Source organism: Pyxicephalus adspersus, chromosome Z (assembly GCF_032062135.1).
Source record: "Pyxicephalus adspersus chromosome Z, UCB_Pads_2.0, whole genome shotgun sequence".
NCBI lineage: Eukaryota > Metazoa > Chordata > Amphibia > Anura > Pyxicephalidae > Pyxicephalus > Pyxicephalus adspersus.
In genome coordinates, this window is record NC_092871.1 from 7792995 (window position 1) to 7808705 (window position 15711).

Sequence of the window (15711 nt, forward strand, 5' to 3'; positions counted from 1 at the left end):
GTCCAAACTTTACACAATGCTTCCTATTTTCCTTACCTTCAACAAACCCACATGGCATAATCTATATTTTTTCTTTCTTTCCTTTCTTTTTTTTTTTTTTTACCTTTACAGGTCCAGCGATGTCCAAATAGAATCCCATGTTGTTTCCTTTATTGAATCCAGCATGGGTTACTATTATTATTACATTTTATTTATAAAGCAATAGAGCTTTATAATATATAGGGGATGCAAATGACAAACACAAACAATGACACATAAGGAGGGGAGGCCCCCAACAAAAAGAGCTTGCAATCTAAGAGATAGTCAGAGTAGTAGTAGTTCAGCCTCAGTTTACACCATTGTTTCCATTAATCTATCCAATCTAGCAAGGAGGCAGCTGAGAAAAGTGCAGTTTAATGACTGAAAATGCTCCAATCTACTCTCCACGGCCCCAGACAGGAGAAATATACAATGGTGACCTCAATGGGTTACCTGATGGGGTGTGAATTAGCCACCCTCCTAGGGCAATTGAGATTATTTTATTTTCTCAACTATAAGGCAACAGGAATTTATTATGATTTCACATTTCAAAAGCCCAACTAAAAGTAAAAACTAAAAAAAAATTCCTCAGCAGGTGCACTACCCACCATCAATCTGCAGCCTCAGTCTTCGGGTTAAATAACGCCCAACGTCTGAGGATATCCTGTGAGTGCACCACAGCGCCCTTTTCTCACATTAAAGCAGTCAGTTTAAATAAGTTTGAGATTGCTTAATTCTGGGGGATTCAAAAATATTCAGGTCAAATTAAATTTTCAAGCCAATTTGCTTAACATTGCCAAAAACCTCTCTGAGCAAATCTTTTATCTGACCATGTCCACCATGCTAATGGAAAATACATCATAAGTTTTGCTTGGACTAACCTACAACACTGAGCTTAATAATTCCCTCATCATCAAACTGGGCCGTGCTGTTCTCCACAAAGCAGTGATATTCGCCAGCGTCGGAGAGGCGGACTTGGCGCAGATCAAGAGACAGGTTTCCTTTGTCTGGTCCGGCCAGCAGAATGGCTCGGCCACGATAGTCCGCACTCTGTTGCTGACGGTCTTCACGGCCATCTTTGAGCAGGAAGGCAACATTGTGGTAGAGGTCATGAAACCAGCGTATCTCCAGGCCAGTGGCAGGCAATGAAGGGGTGATGGTGCAGGGCAAAGTAATGTCTGATCCCACTGCTGCCACCAAAGACTTGTGCTCAGTGTGTATACGAAACTCTCCTGTAAATAGAAAAAAAGTATAAGAAGGAGATAAGAAGGGTTATATAAAAATAGAAAGTACCTATTTACATAAAGATTCAATGTGAAAGGATCAATATGACAGCCATGCAAGTAGGATTTCCAAAAGAAGAGGTCAGAAATAGCAGCCTTCAGTCATACAGGTCCTACATGTACTGTGCTCCTCTTAGTGCCCCCGGAATGAGTCCCACACAAAGTCAATCACCCATAGGCTCTGTATTCAGGAATGGTTGAAGCATTAATGAGGCCACATGCTAACATCATTGCGTGAAGCTGCTGTCACCCCAAAACCAAATGTACTGCATGTATACTCGTGTCCTCAGTGTGTATACTGCATGTATATGCTCCTCAGTGTGTGAGGAATGAAGGCTGAATAAAAAAGTTATTGCCATTGTGCATATCCATGACTTGTGAACTCATCAGCACAGCACTGACTACTAAAATCAGGCAATTGCCTAAGGCAAGGCCCCAAACCATCAATTAGCCTGTGCTTTCTGCAACTTCACTGTGGCCAGGCCATACCAACACATAGGTAAGGTAGGAGGCCACTTGTGCATTTGTGCAGAAAAGAACTGTCAAGTCTTCTCCAGCATCAACCTATGTCTAGCCAGGTCTTCTCCAACCTTGGCCTGTGTCCAGTCAAGTCTTATCTAAAATCAGCCTGTGTTCAACCAGGTCTTCTTCACCATCAGTTTGTATCCAGACATGTCTTTTCCAACATCATTCTGTGTCCAACCTGGTATTCTCTGCCATCAACCTGTGCCCGGCCAAATCTTCTCCACCATCAACTTATATCCAGCCAAGTCTTTTCCACTATCAGCCTAAATCCAGCCAGGTGTTCTCCAGCATCAACCTATGTCTAGCCAGGTCTTCTCCAACATTGGCCTCTGTCCAGTTAAGTTTTCTCCACCATCAGCCAATATACAAGCAAGTCTTCTCCACCATCAGCCTATATCCAGCCATGTTTTCTCCAACATCCTTCTGTGTTTAGCCTTGTCTTGTCTTGTTTAGCCTTGGTCTTTTCCACCATCAGCTTTTGTCCATCTAAGTCTATGCCAGCATCAGCCTGTATCCAGCCAGGTATTCTCTGCCATTAGCTTGTGCCAAGTGCCACACTTACCTGTTTCTCACTAAAGCACAGGCATTTCTCCCCTGCGCATGCGGCAGTTCTGATGCTGGGCGTGCCTCTGTTTCCAAGCTTTATCAACTCTGTTCATGTCGCTGGCCAATCAGAAGATAGCCTCTTAACCAGCCTTGGCTATTTAGCTAGCTCCATTTTGTGTTCGTGCAACAAGTCGTGTCTCCTTTGTGTCTCCATCGTGCCGAGCCCTTAGTTTTGTAAACTAGTTCATGTATACCTGCTGCTTAATCCAGTATCCAGTGTTCCAGTGTCCAGCTCCTGTGTTAACCCTTCATTTTCCAGTTTGTTGGTTCCCAGCCAACTTCCCAGTGCTGTTCCTGTGTTCCTGTCTGCCTGTGGATATCCTTGCATCACCTGTACTCTCTGCTGTTTCCAGTGTCTCCTGTGTTCCCTGTGCCCGCAGTGGCCCCTGTGTCATTGCTGTCTGTCTCCTGGATCCCTGGTTATTGACCCTTGCTGCCTGTCTCGACCCCGGCTTCCCTTGACTATCCTTCTGCTTAGTGATTTGGTACCATGCTTTGCCCACCTTGGTGTGCCCAAAGACCGCAACCTGGCAGTAACCAGCGGCGCAACATCCTCACCATCGGAGGCTCTGGAGAAAATCTGGTTACTGCTTAGACTCTGCGCCTTTGCCATTCTCAGGTCTCTCACCACCTCCGTGCAAGCCATAGCGCCCCCTCGTGGTTCTGTCTCTCCGGGTGTGACATCAAGCCAGGTCTTCTCCAGTATTACTTTGTGTCCATCCAGGTATTTGCACAGTCAATGTCCAGCTAGGTCTTCTTCATCATTAACCTCTGTCCAACCAGGCTTTTTCCACCATGAGCCTATATCCAGCCTTGCATCTTTAAAACTTTTGTGGCATGGATATCATGTACAGTGTGTATTACCTGTGGGTTGAAATTGTTATTGGCCATTACTTTGTAAAACACACATAGTATGCAGCACTTTGAAAACACACTCTTATTGCTGTGGTTCACCAAGCACTTTCCATTTGTGCCCCATTGTGCCAGCCATTGTGCCCTTATTATGCAGCCGCTGCTGGGCTAGGATTGGCTATGTTTTATTCCTCCACCCTGTCTCAGGCCTCTGAAAGAATAGGTTGTCTATTAATTTCCACAAAATGCCATTGTGTGATGCACTATTTATTTATATGTAATGTATTTTTATTAAAGGTTACAGCTTGACCTAGGTAAATCTTGTGTAATTTTTTATTTTATGGCAAAATCTAAAGCACTGGGCTTTTGGTGACATACACCCTTAAACTTTCCATACCTCATCCACATGTCTCACCAAAGATACCAATCTTAGTGCAGTAAATCTGCGGACATTGCAGGAGATGAGCACAACATGACCGCAGCTCTTCAATAGACTCCTGGGAGAGGCAAAGATCCAATTATAGGAATTTTGGAAATCCTCTCAAGAGAAAATACTGTAACCAACCTTTAAAAAAGAGGAAATGTGTTTTTTTTCTGGCGATTATAGAAAATATTAGCCACCTGCAGACTGAAAAGGAAAGTCAGTTTTTATAGCATTACCTTACAAAATGCTGTCACATACTGTCACGTTATATTGCATATCATATAAAAATTTTTTCATTCTCTTTTAAATAACAGAAAACACAATTGTAGGTGAGAGGCCTTTCAATCCATAAAGCATGAATCTCCTTGTAAGTCACGCACGCAAGTGCAGTATTGAATTGCTGCAATGTGATTAAGAATAAGGAACATGAAATAGCATTGCTATTGATTGTCAGTGAATCTCGGTCCTCAAATTTACTGCAGAGATCAATAGAATGCATCCAGCTCCTGCAGACACCACAAATTTCAAATCTTTGCTTGTTTTATTTAAAGGGAAACAGCAAGTTCCTTATTTATTTATGCGTGCAATCACACCTTTATGTTTTTGAGTTTAGGTAGTGAGGGGTTTTATTAATTCTACTATAAAAGACAATTCTTGTGCCATTCCAGCCTGGTGGTAACAGTTTAGGAAGGCTTTTACCTGTTCTAGCACAAATGTACCCCTGTGCAGTATCTATAAAGATTTGGGTTGATGAGTTTGGTTTGGAGGAACTTGACCCCTGGCCTCAACCCCACTGTACATCAACCTATTGGGGTGTCTACTGTGAGCCAGATCTATTCAACTAATAGTAGGACCTGACCGCACAAATGTTTTTTTGGTTGAATGGACAGAAATGACATCAGAAACACTCCGCAATCATGTCCAATGTCTTTCCGGAGGAGTGGAAGCTGCCAAAGCCTCAATAGGCATGGTAGGAGGATGCCACATTTATATTCAAGGTTTTGGTACAGACAAAAGACATCTTGAAAAGGTCATTAAAATAACATAAAATTACCATGGCGGGAGAATTCCTAAAATAAAAAAGCATGCTAAAACTTATCTGGAGTGACGGGGCTAAGATCTAAGTGCTCCCAACCTAAAATAAATCATTAGCACTTATGCCCTAAGCAAACCATGGTAATAAATGCAGAACATGCATACTGAAATATTATTCTCCATATAGGTTTATACAAGAAACCACAAAAATCATCATTCGACAATCGACATTTATATTGTTATAGAATGGTCTTCTACAGAACCGGAAGAAAGAGTTGATAGAAATTGCGTTCCTCAAAACAATTGCTTTGTCTATGGAGCAGAAGTGCAGAGCCCTGGTATGTGCAATCTCTATATAGATTTACAGTTGCATTCTGCTGAGACTCCTGCTTTTTTTAAAAAACAAGAAGCAGATTTGAAAGTTCCTGTTTCCTTAAAGGTCTCAGAAACGGGTAATGTCTGTATTGCTCATTCGGTACTTTCCTCCTTCTTGCCGCACTGGTTGCAAACTGACTAAGCAGCAGCCATTTCTCTTTTTTCATCTAAAAGCAAGCAAAATGAGAGCTGGAATCTGATTGGCTGTTTGTCTACTTTTGCACAACTTTATGGCACTTTATGGAACTTTATGGCACGCCTGAAAGAGAGAGGCAGAGAGAGGAGAGAGGCTGACTTACCTGTAGCTGTGGAAATCAGGGCCAGATAAAAGAAGAGACTCTCCATTCTTTGTTCCAGATAATTATGATTCATATATATATATTCTATGTAATATTTAGTTCTCTGGCTCAGTGAGTATTCTCTAGTTTTCTTCTTCATTCCATCTTTAGTTCCTTACCCTCGGCCCCCATTCATTTCTCTCCATCCGTCTTTCCTATCTCCACTTTGATTTTTTTTCTTCTTTGCACTTCTTCTCCCTCTCTGATTCTTACTCCTTTTTTTTTTATTACCTCTTTATTTTATCTCTCCCTCTCTTTTCTTCCACGCCTTCTCCTTCTCAACTTGTTTCTTACTCTTCCCTCTGTTACTCTCTTCCAAACTTCTCTCTCTTTCTCTCTCCTTTCCCCTCTCTTTCACTTTTCTTTCTCAGTGTGCTCTCGTAATCTCTTCTTCATTCCTTTTCTCTCGGTCACCGTCTATTTGTCTATCTCCCTCATACAAATTTTGGCCTTTTTCTCTCTTTCTGCCTCCATTGCTTTCTTTTCTCTCCTCTCTTTATCTTCAGTCCTCTCCTCCCTATCAGTGGTATTTCTCTGTCTCTTACGCCTTTTCTTTCACTTTCCGACTCCTAATCTCGGTTACTCTGCCCCCATCTCTCTCTCCTCCTTATCTCCTATCTATCTATCTATCTATCTATCTATCTATCTATCTATCTATCTATCTATCTATCTATCTATCTATCTATCTATCTATCCATCTATCTTCTATCTATCCATCTATCTATCTATCTATCTATCTATCTATCTATCTATCTATCTATCTATCTATCTATCTATCTATCTATCTTTCTCTGTCCTCCTTTCTCATGCCATCTAATACACCCAATATTTAATGTTCTCTCTGTTTCCTATAAAACACAGGGTCAGAAGCACATGATCAGCAAACATTGCATCACACAGGAAGCGAGAAGGAAGCAAATTCTAAATATAAGATGGAGAGGGTGACCACCCAGGGACAGCCCAATATTGTGCCAGAGTCCCAGTGAGAGAGGGGTGGGCGAGGGATGACAATGGAGCGTGCCAGCTTGTTCTTTCATATCACATTGTTGGCTACATCAGTCTCAGGTACGTCTGTGTCTGTTCTCTGGGTGTTTCCTCTATGTGTAAACTCAAATGATACCGAAAAAAAACATAGAACTCTTCACGGGGCTAACAGACAAACTTGTAACTAATGGATAACAACACATTTTTCTTTATATATATTCAATGAGAAAGCAGTCTAGATACATTTTCCTTCCACGATATTTAGGACATTCAATGGCCACGTGACAGGATTTGTTGGAGGCGCTGGGTACGGTGGGAGAATCATGCTTCTCTCTGCAAATAATTGCTGTAATGATCTATTTCTGATTGATAACAGGATAATGTTATAAATAATCTGCTGGCTGGAGGAGGGGGAGCCGAATTTGGATCTTCTGACCAGATACGGGCCCTCCAAAAATGAAACTAGAAGTAGGTAAATAAAGGAGAAGTGTAAAAGGACACTTTCCCAAAAAGTTTAACCGTCATGATTTTGTGAGCCTGTTCAAACCATAGACATTAGTAAGAGATGTCGCCTTATCACCGGCTCCACTCTTCTGGAATGATGAGCTTTCCGCAATATTATGGAGGGATGGTGTGGGAATTTGTGCCCATTCAGCCAAACATTTAAGAGGTCAAGTACTTGTTGTTGGACAAAAAAAACGGAAAAAAGAATGTTGGCCAAGAAAGCCCAGCTCATATTGAGGTCTCGGGTAGGTAGCTCCATCCTCCCTGAATAACTGGGAATGGAGGACATGATGCAGCTCATAACTCATTTGGGAGAATGAACTTGGCTACGATTGGTAAATGACTCTCAACCTATTGCAGTGTTTCTCGACCTTTTAACATAGGGGAACCCATTTGGGTCTTCAGGGATTCATTACTATAATTTCTATATCCACAGCTCACAGTATAATAGTGTGGTGGTCAGTGGGAAGAATGTCTCTTACATTTCTGGCCTATTAGAAGAATGTCACCTTTACAGATAGCCAAAAAAATCCCTGATGTCACCTAAACTGACCTGAGAGGTGCAAACTGCTCATTGCCCAAGGAACCCCCAGCGAACTCTGAAGGAAACACTGATTTAGAGCGTTGTCAAAGGCTTTGGGACTGAAGGCCATGGGGTCTTCTAACCAGGAAGCTCACTCAGAATTTTCACCTTAAAGCACCTTAAAAGTAGGAAAAACTGAAAAATTCGATATAGATGTGTGATGACCACACTCCACCTACTGGGGGGGGGGGCTGTTTCAAATCTGAAATATAATAAAATGGTAATCAGTCCTTTGGACCATTTATTATCACTTCACTTCATTATGCTGAAAAAAGCTCGGGTTGGGGTAAAAGCAGTGTATATATTAAACAGGATACAATATTGTGTTATTTATTTTCATCCTTTTCTCCAATTATTTAATCTATAAAATTAAAGTATAAATAATCACGAGCTGAGACATTAGGATCTCGTCTTTCTCAAAAATAAAACAAAATACAAAATTTGTCTGTATAGAATGTGAAAGTGAAATTGATTTGGACGTAAAAGCAAAATGTTGTTCTAGAGCAGGCGGTGTCAAACTTTGGCCCGGGGGCCAAATCTGGTCCCCCCAGTGGCCTTTTTTTTGTCCCCCAAAGGAATGCTAAATATGAACTAAATATGAAATCCTAAATATGAACTGCCCGCCACTGCATTGAAATAGCGTCGCTACTACAATTCCCAGCATCACTTACGTCTATAGACCAGTGGGCTCTCTGCCTATGCGTGGCCCCGCATTGGACTGTTTTATAGACGCAAATCATTCCAGGAATTTTAGGAGTTGTGCTAATTGGATAAAGAGGGAGTTCCAGCGGCGGGCCACTGATAAGATTTAGCTCCGCATTGGCCACGTCTGGCATTTCCAGCACTCCTTTTTTCCAGCACTCCTCAGCTTTTCCTTGCTACTCCAAGGCATAGACTTCAATGGTTGGATTTTCATAGAAGAATATTGTTATTATTATTGTTAGCCTGTGCAAAAAAGGTCACCATTGAAATTTAACTCAGAAGGCTACAAATTGAGAAAGAGGCATAAGATTTTTTATTAAATTGCATTTTTGTATTTCAATATTTTTATTAAGATTTTTAGAACAACAAAAAGAAAAATAACAGGAATAAAACATAAGCAAAAAGCAAATAGGTCCAAACTATGAGCAGATAAAACATCGTCTTAAGTAGAGCTATATATGCAACATTCGTTATAAAGAAAACCTGTTATCAAGCCCTACCTGGAGTGATACCCAGAACACATTATGTCGTAGAAAATAGGTTTTGTTATACCAAGCAAGGTCATAAGCATGGATTGTATACGGATGGGCATTGCCGCTTCACTTCCTTAAATTGCATTTTTTTAAAATTCTTATGCCTCTTTCTCTATTATCGTCTTGTTTCAGATTGAATGTGAAGCAAAACCTCTTTGTTTTCATATTAAAAGGGTTTATATCTGAGAAGGAAAAATTTCCTCAATTTTTTCAATAAATTTCAAGGTTGGCTCGCGACTTTATCTAAGTTTATAATTTTGGCCCTCTGTGTATTTGAGTTTGACATTCCTGTCCTGGAGGGTTGTCAAAGACCTTGGTGCTGAAATACTTTAACTTTCTTTTTTTCAGCCTTCTATAGAAAGGAATGTTTTGTGTTTTTGCTAGAAATAGATAAAAGATATTGGAAGGATTCCTGGTAATTGTAACACCAGGGTTCAAAGGGTTTTTGATTGATTTACAACTTTTTCTCCCTATAGAAGTCTTGGGGAAAGAAGATTAAATGTATCTGCAATGAATTCTGAATGAATATTAACTGATATTTATAAAGAAGCGCAATATTACAAAGTCACTAATTGTCCCTCAAAGGGGCTATGCCCCTAACACAGTCAATTTTGGGGGGAAGATGATTATGCTAACCACATATTTTTGGAATGTGGGAGGAAACCCAGACAAACATGGGGAGAACCTGCAAACTCCATGCAGATTTTGTCCTGGCCAAGAAACCTGGGGAGCAATGCTGCAAAGGCCAGAGTGCTAACCACTGAGCCACCCATTGATCTCGGAAGTGTATCACTCTACATTTCACATTGCAGACAATTATCATGGGCCCTATCCGGACTGGAAATTGGAGAAACCTGTAACAAACCAAATTTTTTTTTGCCTAGCAATCACAAACATAAACCCTTTCCGGATGTATTAACTAGGTCTTAGTGAGGTTTTTATCATTCTAAACCATATTTTTTTTTACATTGCAAGTTCAATAAAACTTAAAGAGTCCAATTACTTGAAGTTAAAGGGTATAAAAAAAAACCTTGCCTTGCCAGCATGCTGCAAAATAGAACCGTTGTTCTGTAAAAGCTGTCATCTCTCTGCGAGTTAAAGCCAGAGCTCTCCAATCAAAGCCTGAGATATGTCTGCTCAGGTGTTGGACCTATGCAGAGAGACCAGTGTTTCACTAAAGAAAACAAGGGCTCTTCCCTGCAGCACATTGGCAGGGACAGAGGTTCTGTTCAGGTTGTGGCTGCTTTCCAAAGTAAACCCGTTGTAGGACTTTGCACACATTTTGGTTTTGAAATGAAATTTATGGACTCAGACTGAAGCTTCATTGAGTTTTACATTTTATTGAATACAGTTGGTGATAATTATTTTTGTTCAGTGGCCGTCTAATACCCCAAAAATCCCAACATGCCCCAGCTAGTAAAATACTCCTAAAATTACGGTAATCCTTGATGGTGCTAAGCCTGGTCTACCATTCAGTTCTAGTTTAGGAAGTGCCCGTCCATTTTAACTGACATTTGTTTTTTTAGGTTGATGTGTTTTTTGTTTTTGCTGATGATGGGGGTGGTTGTAGCTGCGGCTTTATAACGATAGGCACATGCCCTAAATTCTACAGTGGTTTCTAATAATAACTAAGATACGTTTAGACAAGCGAGAGTTAATACAGCTGGCAGCAAAAGCAGAAATACCGGTAGTGGAAGCTGCACCAGAAAACCCACAACGGAGAAGCTGGAAGCCTATCGGAAAACAAAAGAGAAACTATGGGAAAAGGTGCACGCTCTACATGTGTTCATATAATCCTTACACGCAGAGTCTTGTTGTTTTCTTGAAGCCTCCAAGCAAGCGCTCCTAGTTTTTGTTGCTAGTCTGCGGTATTCATATATAAACAATGCGTAGAAATGTTTCCTAGTGCGTGCATCTCAATGGACAATATTCAGAATTTTGTTGGTAAACAGAAAGAATTCTCATGTGTAGCTATATACTGTTATCTAGAGACACCCTGACGCTGGGAGAAAAGCAAACTCCATGCAGCAGGTGTCCCCGGCTGTAAGCAAATTCTATAACAATGCACAATATTCATTTCAGACTTCAATATTGACAATATAGGGGCTCAGTGGTTAGCACTCCGGCCTTTGCAGCGCTAGGTCCCAGGCTTGAATCTCAGTCAGGACTGCATGGAGTTTGCAGGTTCTTGGGTCTGTGTGGGTTTCCTCCGGGTACTCTGCTTTCCTCCACATTCCAAAAACATGCAGTTAGGTTAATTGGCTTCCCCCCAGACTGTATTAGAGACATATGACTATGGTAGGGACATTGGAGCTCCTTTGATGGACAGCTAGTGACATGCCTATAGACTTTGTACAGCACTGCGGAATATGTCGGCGCTATGTAATAATAATATTTTGAGTTTGTTGGTAAACATAAAAAATCGTCAACTGTAGCTCTGTATATTGTTTTCTATAGATACCTGGCATGAGTCCAAAAGCCCAAACCAAGGGAGCAAAAACAAAACAGACTATTGAATTTACTTCCCAGTTATGGCAATTTAAACACATGGAAACGAATGGCCAGCTTAAACCAAGTCCTGGAGCAAAGAACATAATTAATATGATAATGATGATTTTTTATTCCATTAGTTTTTATTAAATAGTTTTATTTTAATGAAACACTCCTTTGGCTGACGTAGGTCAACCCCCCAAAAAATTGCTTGTTTTTGTCGCACTAGAACCTCTTTTTGTTTTAGTCTCTTATTAGATGCTATTTCCAAAGACAGCTTTTCAGGCTCTTACCAGTCACCCACTGATAACCAATATTATAAATGATCAAGAGATATTGCTAGGTGAACAGTGAACCTTTTCACAAATAATTGAAACTGAATCACACCTAATTTATCGAACTCTTTATCCCACATTAACACACCCTAAAACAAAAATAAAGAACTAACACACTACTAAGTTTTTACTTCAAAGACCAAAAGCATCCAAGAGGCTATGTGATTGTTACATCAATTATAATTGAACTGGCTTGAATCTAACACTATATCATACCCTAGGGTCTCTATATCCCCTGAGGAAGCCCAACTGGGCGAAACGCATTGGGACAAGACCCCGTTCTTTGTCTCAAGATCCATAGGCAAGTCTGTAAAATCTACTATTTACCTATATAGTGTGAATGGAGTCCCATATCATGTCAATTTGTAACATAGGCCTATTGTTGTTTTAAAGCCTTTTATATTTGAAGAATAATTAAAATTATACTGTTTTTTTTTACATAATTACTGTAGGCCTATGGTGCCTTTGTAGAAATCTTTTTTCTCTGTTCTTCTTTTTATTCCATTATTTTTTATTAAATAGTTTTTTTTTATGAAACAATTAAGAAAGGTGATTGGAGGTTTTGCGCAATATTCAGTGAATGGTATTTGTATGGTTTATATGGTAATAAAATTAGCTAGGACATTTGTGTTGCAGTTTTGAGCCTTCTGGAGGCCAGTCCTTGGCCATGATGCAAGATAAGTCAAAATCAGGTCAGTATAAGTGGCACCAATGATCTGTAAGGGTGATATTCATCCTAATGAGCAGCAATGTAAGAGGAATTCTTCCCACTGACCACCACACTAATATACTGTGATCTGTGATATAGAAATTATAGAAGGGGTTCTCGACGACCTGAAAGTTTATTCAAGGGTCCCCTATGGTAAAAAGTTTGAGAAACACTGTTATATAGTGTAAGAGATTGTGCACAGGTCTAGGAAGGACCAGCACTGTGGCAAGGGGTACTTCTGTACTGGGAACCAATCAAAGAGCTTGACTTTCACAATGCTAAAACTTTCAGACATGGAGGAGGAGGGCCCAGGAAGTTTATCTGCTATGGGTTCCAGAAATTTCGGATGGACCTCCTGCAAGGGTCATACTATTAGATTGCAAATGCGTTGCCAATGATTGACATTAATAATAATTATTATTATTATTATTATTATTAATAAACAGGATTTATATAGCGCCAACATATTACACAGGGCTGTTCATTAAATAGGGGTTGCAAATGACAGACAGTGACACAGGAGGAGGAGAGGACCCTGCCCCGAAGAGCTTACAATCTAGTAGGTGGGGGAATTTACACACAATAGGAGGGGAGATATGGAGTGGTGGGAAGTAGTGACGGTTTCAAATACCAAAAGAAGATGGGTAGGCAAGTTTGAAAAAAATGGGTTTTAAGGGCTCTTTTAAATGAGCAGAAAGTAGGAGCAAGCCGAATAGGATGAGGAAGACCATTCCAGAGAGTGGGGGCAGCTCTAGAGAAGTCCTGGAGCCGTGCGTGTGATGAGGTTATGAGTGAGGAAGTCATTAGTAGGTCATTGGAGGAGCAGAGAGAGCGGCTAGGGGGGTATTTTTTTACCAAGTCAGAAAGGTAAGTGGGACAATAACTGTGGAGGGATTTGAAGGCAAAGCACAGGAGCTTGAATTTGATTCTAAGGTGAAATGGAAGCCAATGTATATCAAAATGTTTTTCTTTGCATTGGCTGTTGATTTCATTCTCTTTATACAACACTGTCATCGTCTTCGGCATTTCCTGGAAGTGTGTGTCAGCTGTGCTTATCTTCTTATCAGAGTCTGCTTTATCTGTATAGGAAGCTTACTGGAATAACACTTATATATACAATGATCTAAAAGAAATGTATGACTTGTATCATTGCATTGTTTATATAGCTATATTTACTTTTATCTTTGCATCTGTTCAGCGAGGATGCTAATTTCAACTGATTCAGGTGTTTGCAGGTATAGGTACGTTAAATACTTCAGCAGGCAAAGACGCTTTTAAATATGTGGCAATAATTTGGGGGGATCCTCTTCTGTTCTATCATCACTGTGACTGTAAGAAGGAATTGAAGAAGACAACAGCTAGTTTTATTTGTAGGATTCTAGAAGCAACTAGGACATATTAGTCTCAGAATTTTTCATTCCTGAAGTAGCACATCTTGCGAAACGCGTTAGAAAGTAAATGAAAACCAAATGTGTGTTGTGTATGTACAATAATGTTGATAAATGTATTTTTTTTAACATTCAAAAAAATTATGATTTTATGAAAATTTTTGTGAAGGTCTAATGATAAAATTTATATTAACATTTATTTATGCGTTTTGTATCTCAGATAATGTTGGATGTGGCACCCATTTGTTAATTCTTAGGATTTCCCTTTAAACGTAGGGGTAGTTCATTTATTAGGAATTGAGGTTATCTGATGTAGGTCCTCTAGGGAGGGTAAAGACCAAAGCTTGGGTGGATAGATAGAGGAGTAGCAGCCTACTGGTTGGAAATTTGGGATACCAATTCTTCAGACGTCTGGAGAAACCTCCACTGATGTAGAACCACTTGTGATGGAAATAGATTTGGAAAATAAAGGCTGATGGTTTAGGAATCATATGTATGGGGTGATACATGATTCAGCAAAGACTAAGAAAACCCCTCTGTAGATGCTAATTTCAACTGATTCAGGTGTTTGCAGGTATAGGTACGTTAAATACTTCAGCAGGCAAAGAGGCTTTTAAATATGTGGCAATAGTTTGGGGGATCCTCTTCTGCTCTAACATCACTGTGACTGTAAGAAGGATTTGAAGAAGACAACAGCTAGTTTTATTTGTAGAATTCTAGGAGCAACTAGGACATAATAGTCTCAGAATTTTTCTTACCTGAAGTAGCACATCTTGTGAAACGCGTTAGGAAATAAATGAAAACCCAATGTGTGTTGTGTATGTCCAATAATGTTGATATAGCTGTTCTTTTTTAACATTCAAAAAAAATTATGATTTTTTGAATATTTTTGTGAAGGTATAATGATAAAATGTGCCTTAAAAGTTTGTAATAACGTTTATTTATGTGTTTTGTATCTCTGATGATGTTGGACGTGGCACCCATTTGTTAATTCTTAGGATTTCCTATTAAACCGGGGGGTAGTTCATTTATGTGATGGAAATAGATTTGGAAAATAAAGTTGGAATTTTTTTGTTAAAGAGGTGACCCGTGTTTATCATGTATATAGAAGTTCTGAGTCAAGAAATTCTGCCCATACCTTTTCGATGAGCACTGTATAATGCCATGTGAGTCCTGGGAATAATGCATGAGAGGAATCAGCATGAAGAAAATGGGATCTCTGAAAATCAGGTCAACAAGTATGACTCAGTGTTCCTGTACTGAAAAGTATGTGAGTGAAGGCAGGATTACCTGTGGGCCACGACACTGAGCTCCTCCCCAAATGGGTTCTCTCGTGGTTCCTCTGGCTGGCAAATCTTCAAGCATCAGGTTAGGTTTGGGGTTTACACATGTCCCTGTGTACAACTTTTGCTCTGTTAAGATGTGGTTTGATGAATTTGACGTAGAGGAACTTGACCTGACCTTGATTGTACTGAACATTTTTTGTATGATTTAGTACAGCGGTCTCAACCTTTTGGAGCTTGCGGACCACTAAATGCACGGACTCCAGGTCTGCGCACGCGCAGGGAGCTGTGTGTCATTCAAAGGGGAAGAAACTTTTTTAGAGTGACGTTATGATGCCAGAACTTTTAATTCTCCCATTGCAGGTCTGAGCCGGTGAACCCCCCCCCACCAGCGGGGTCCTTCCTCTGACCCTGCTGGGGGGTGCACCGGCCAGAGCCACAGGCCACTAGTGACCCATGACTTAGTACACCTCTTACGAGGCAGGTCTCTCATCCAGCATCATACACGCCCTCATTAATGTTTCTCTGGCTAAATGGGCACCAATACCAACAGATATCCTCTAATTTTGTGAGGCTAACCTTCTCACAATTAGGAACCAAAATCTACGTTAATGACCAATAGTTGTGTTATGGCTTTTCCATATAGATGTGATGGCCATCTGTGTCCTTATAGGTGTGATGGCCATGTATGTCCATATCTGTGCAAAGCCCATGTATGTCCATATAGATGTAATGGTCATGTAC

The 15711-nt window shown here is 40.3% G+C and overlaps 2 protein-coding genes across 4 annotated transcripts in view; one reads left to right on the plus strand and one right to left on the minus strand.

Moving 5' to 3' along the window:
- Positions 1-6324, minus strand: part of LOC140343564 (butyrophilin subfamily 1 member A1-like) — a gene marked incomplete in the record, with an annotated part of 14229 nt that extends 7905 nt beyond the window's left edge. Inside the window, 2 exon segments of the mRNA XM_072430271.1 lie at positions 900-1250; positions 5418-6324. Coding sequence (XP_072286372.1) covers positions 900-1250; positions 5418-5556 — 490 coding nt within the window.
- Positions 6325-6385: 61 nt separating this feature from the next.
- Positions 6386-15711, plus strand: part of LOC140343565 (butyrophilin subfamily 1 member A1-like) — a 35335-nt gene continuing 26009 nt past the window's right edge. For 2 of the 3 annotated variants that reach the window (XM_072430272.1, XM_072430274.1), the window contains exon 1: positions 6386-6521. In XM_072430272.1, the coding sequence (XP_072286373.1) occupies positions 6461-6521 (61 nt within the window). In that variant the 5' untranslated portion in view covers positions 6386-6460. Of the gene's footprint in view, positions 6522-12223; positions 12280-15711 lie in introns of all 3 variants that reach the window. The other variant, XM_072430273.1, reaches the window with a different exon arrangement.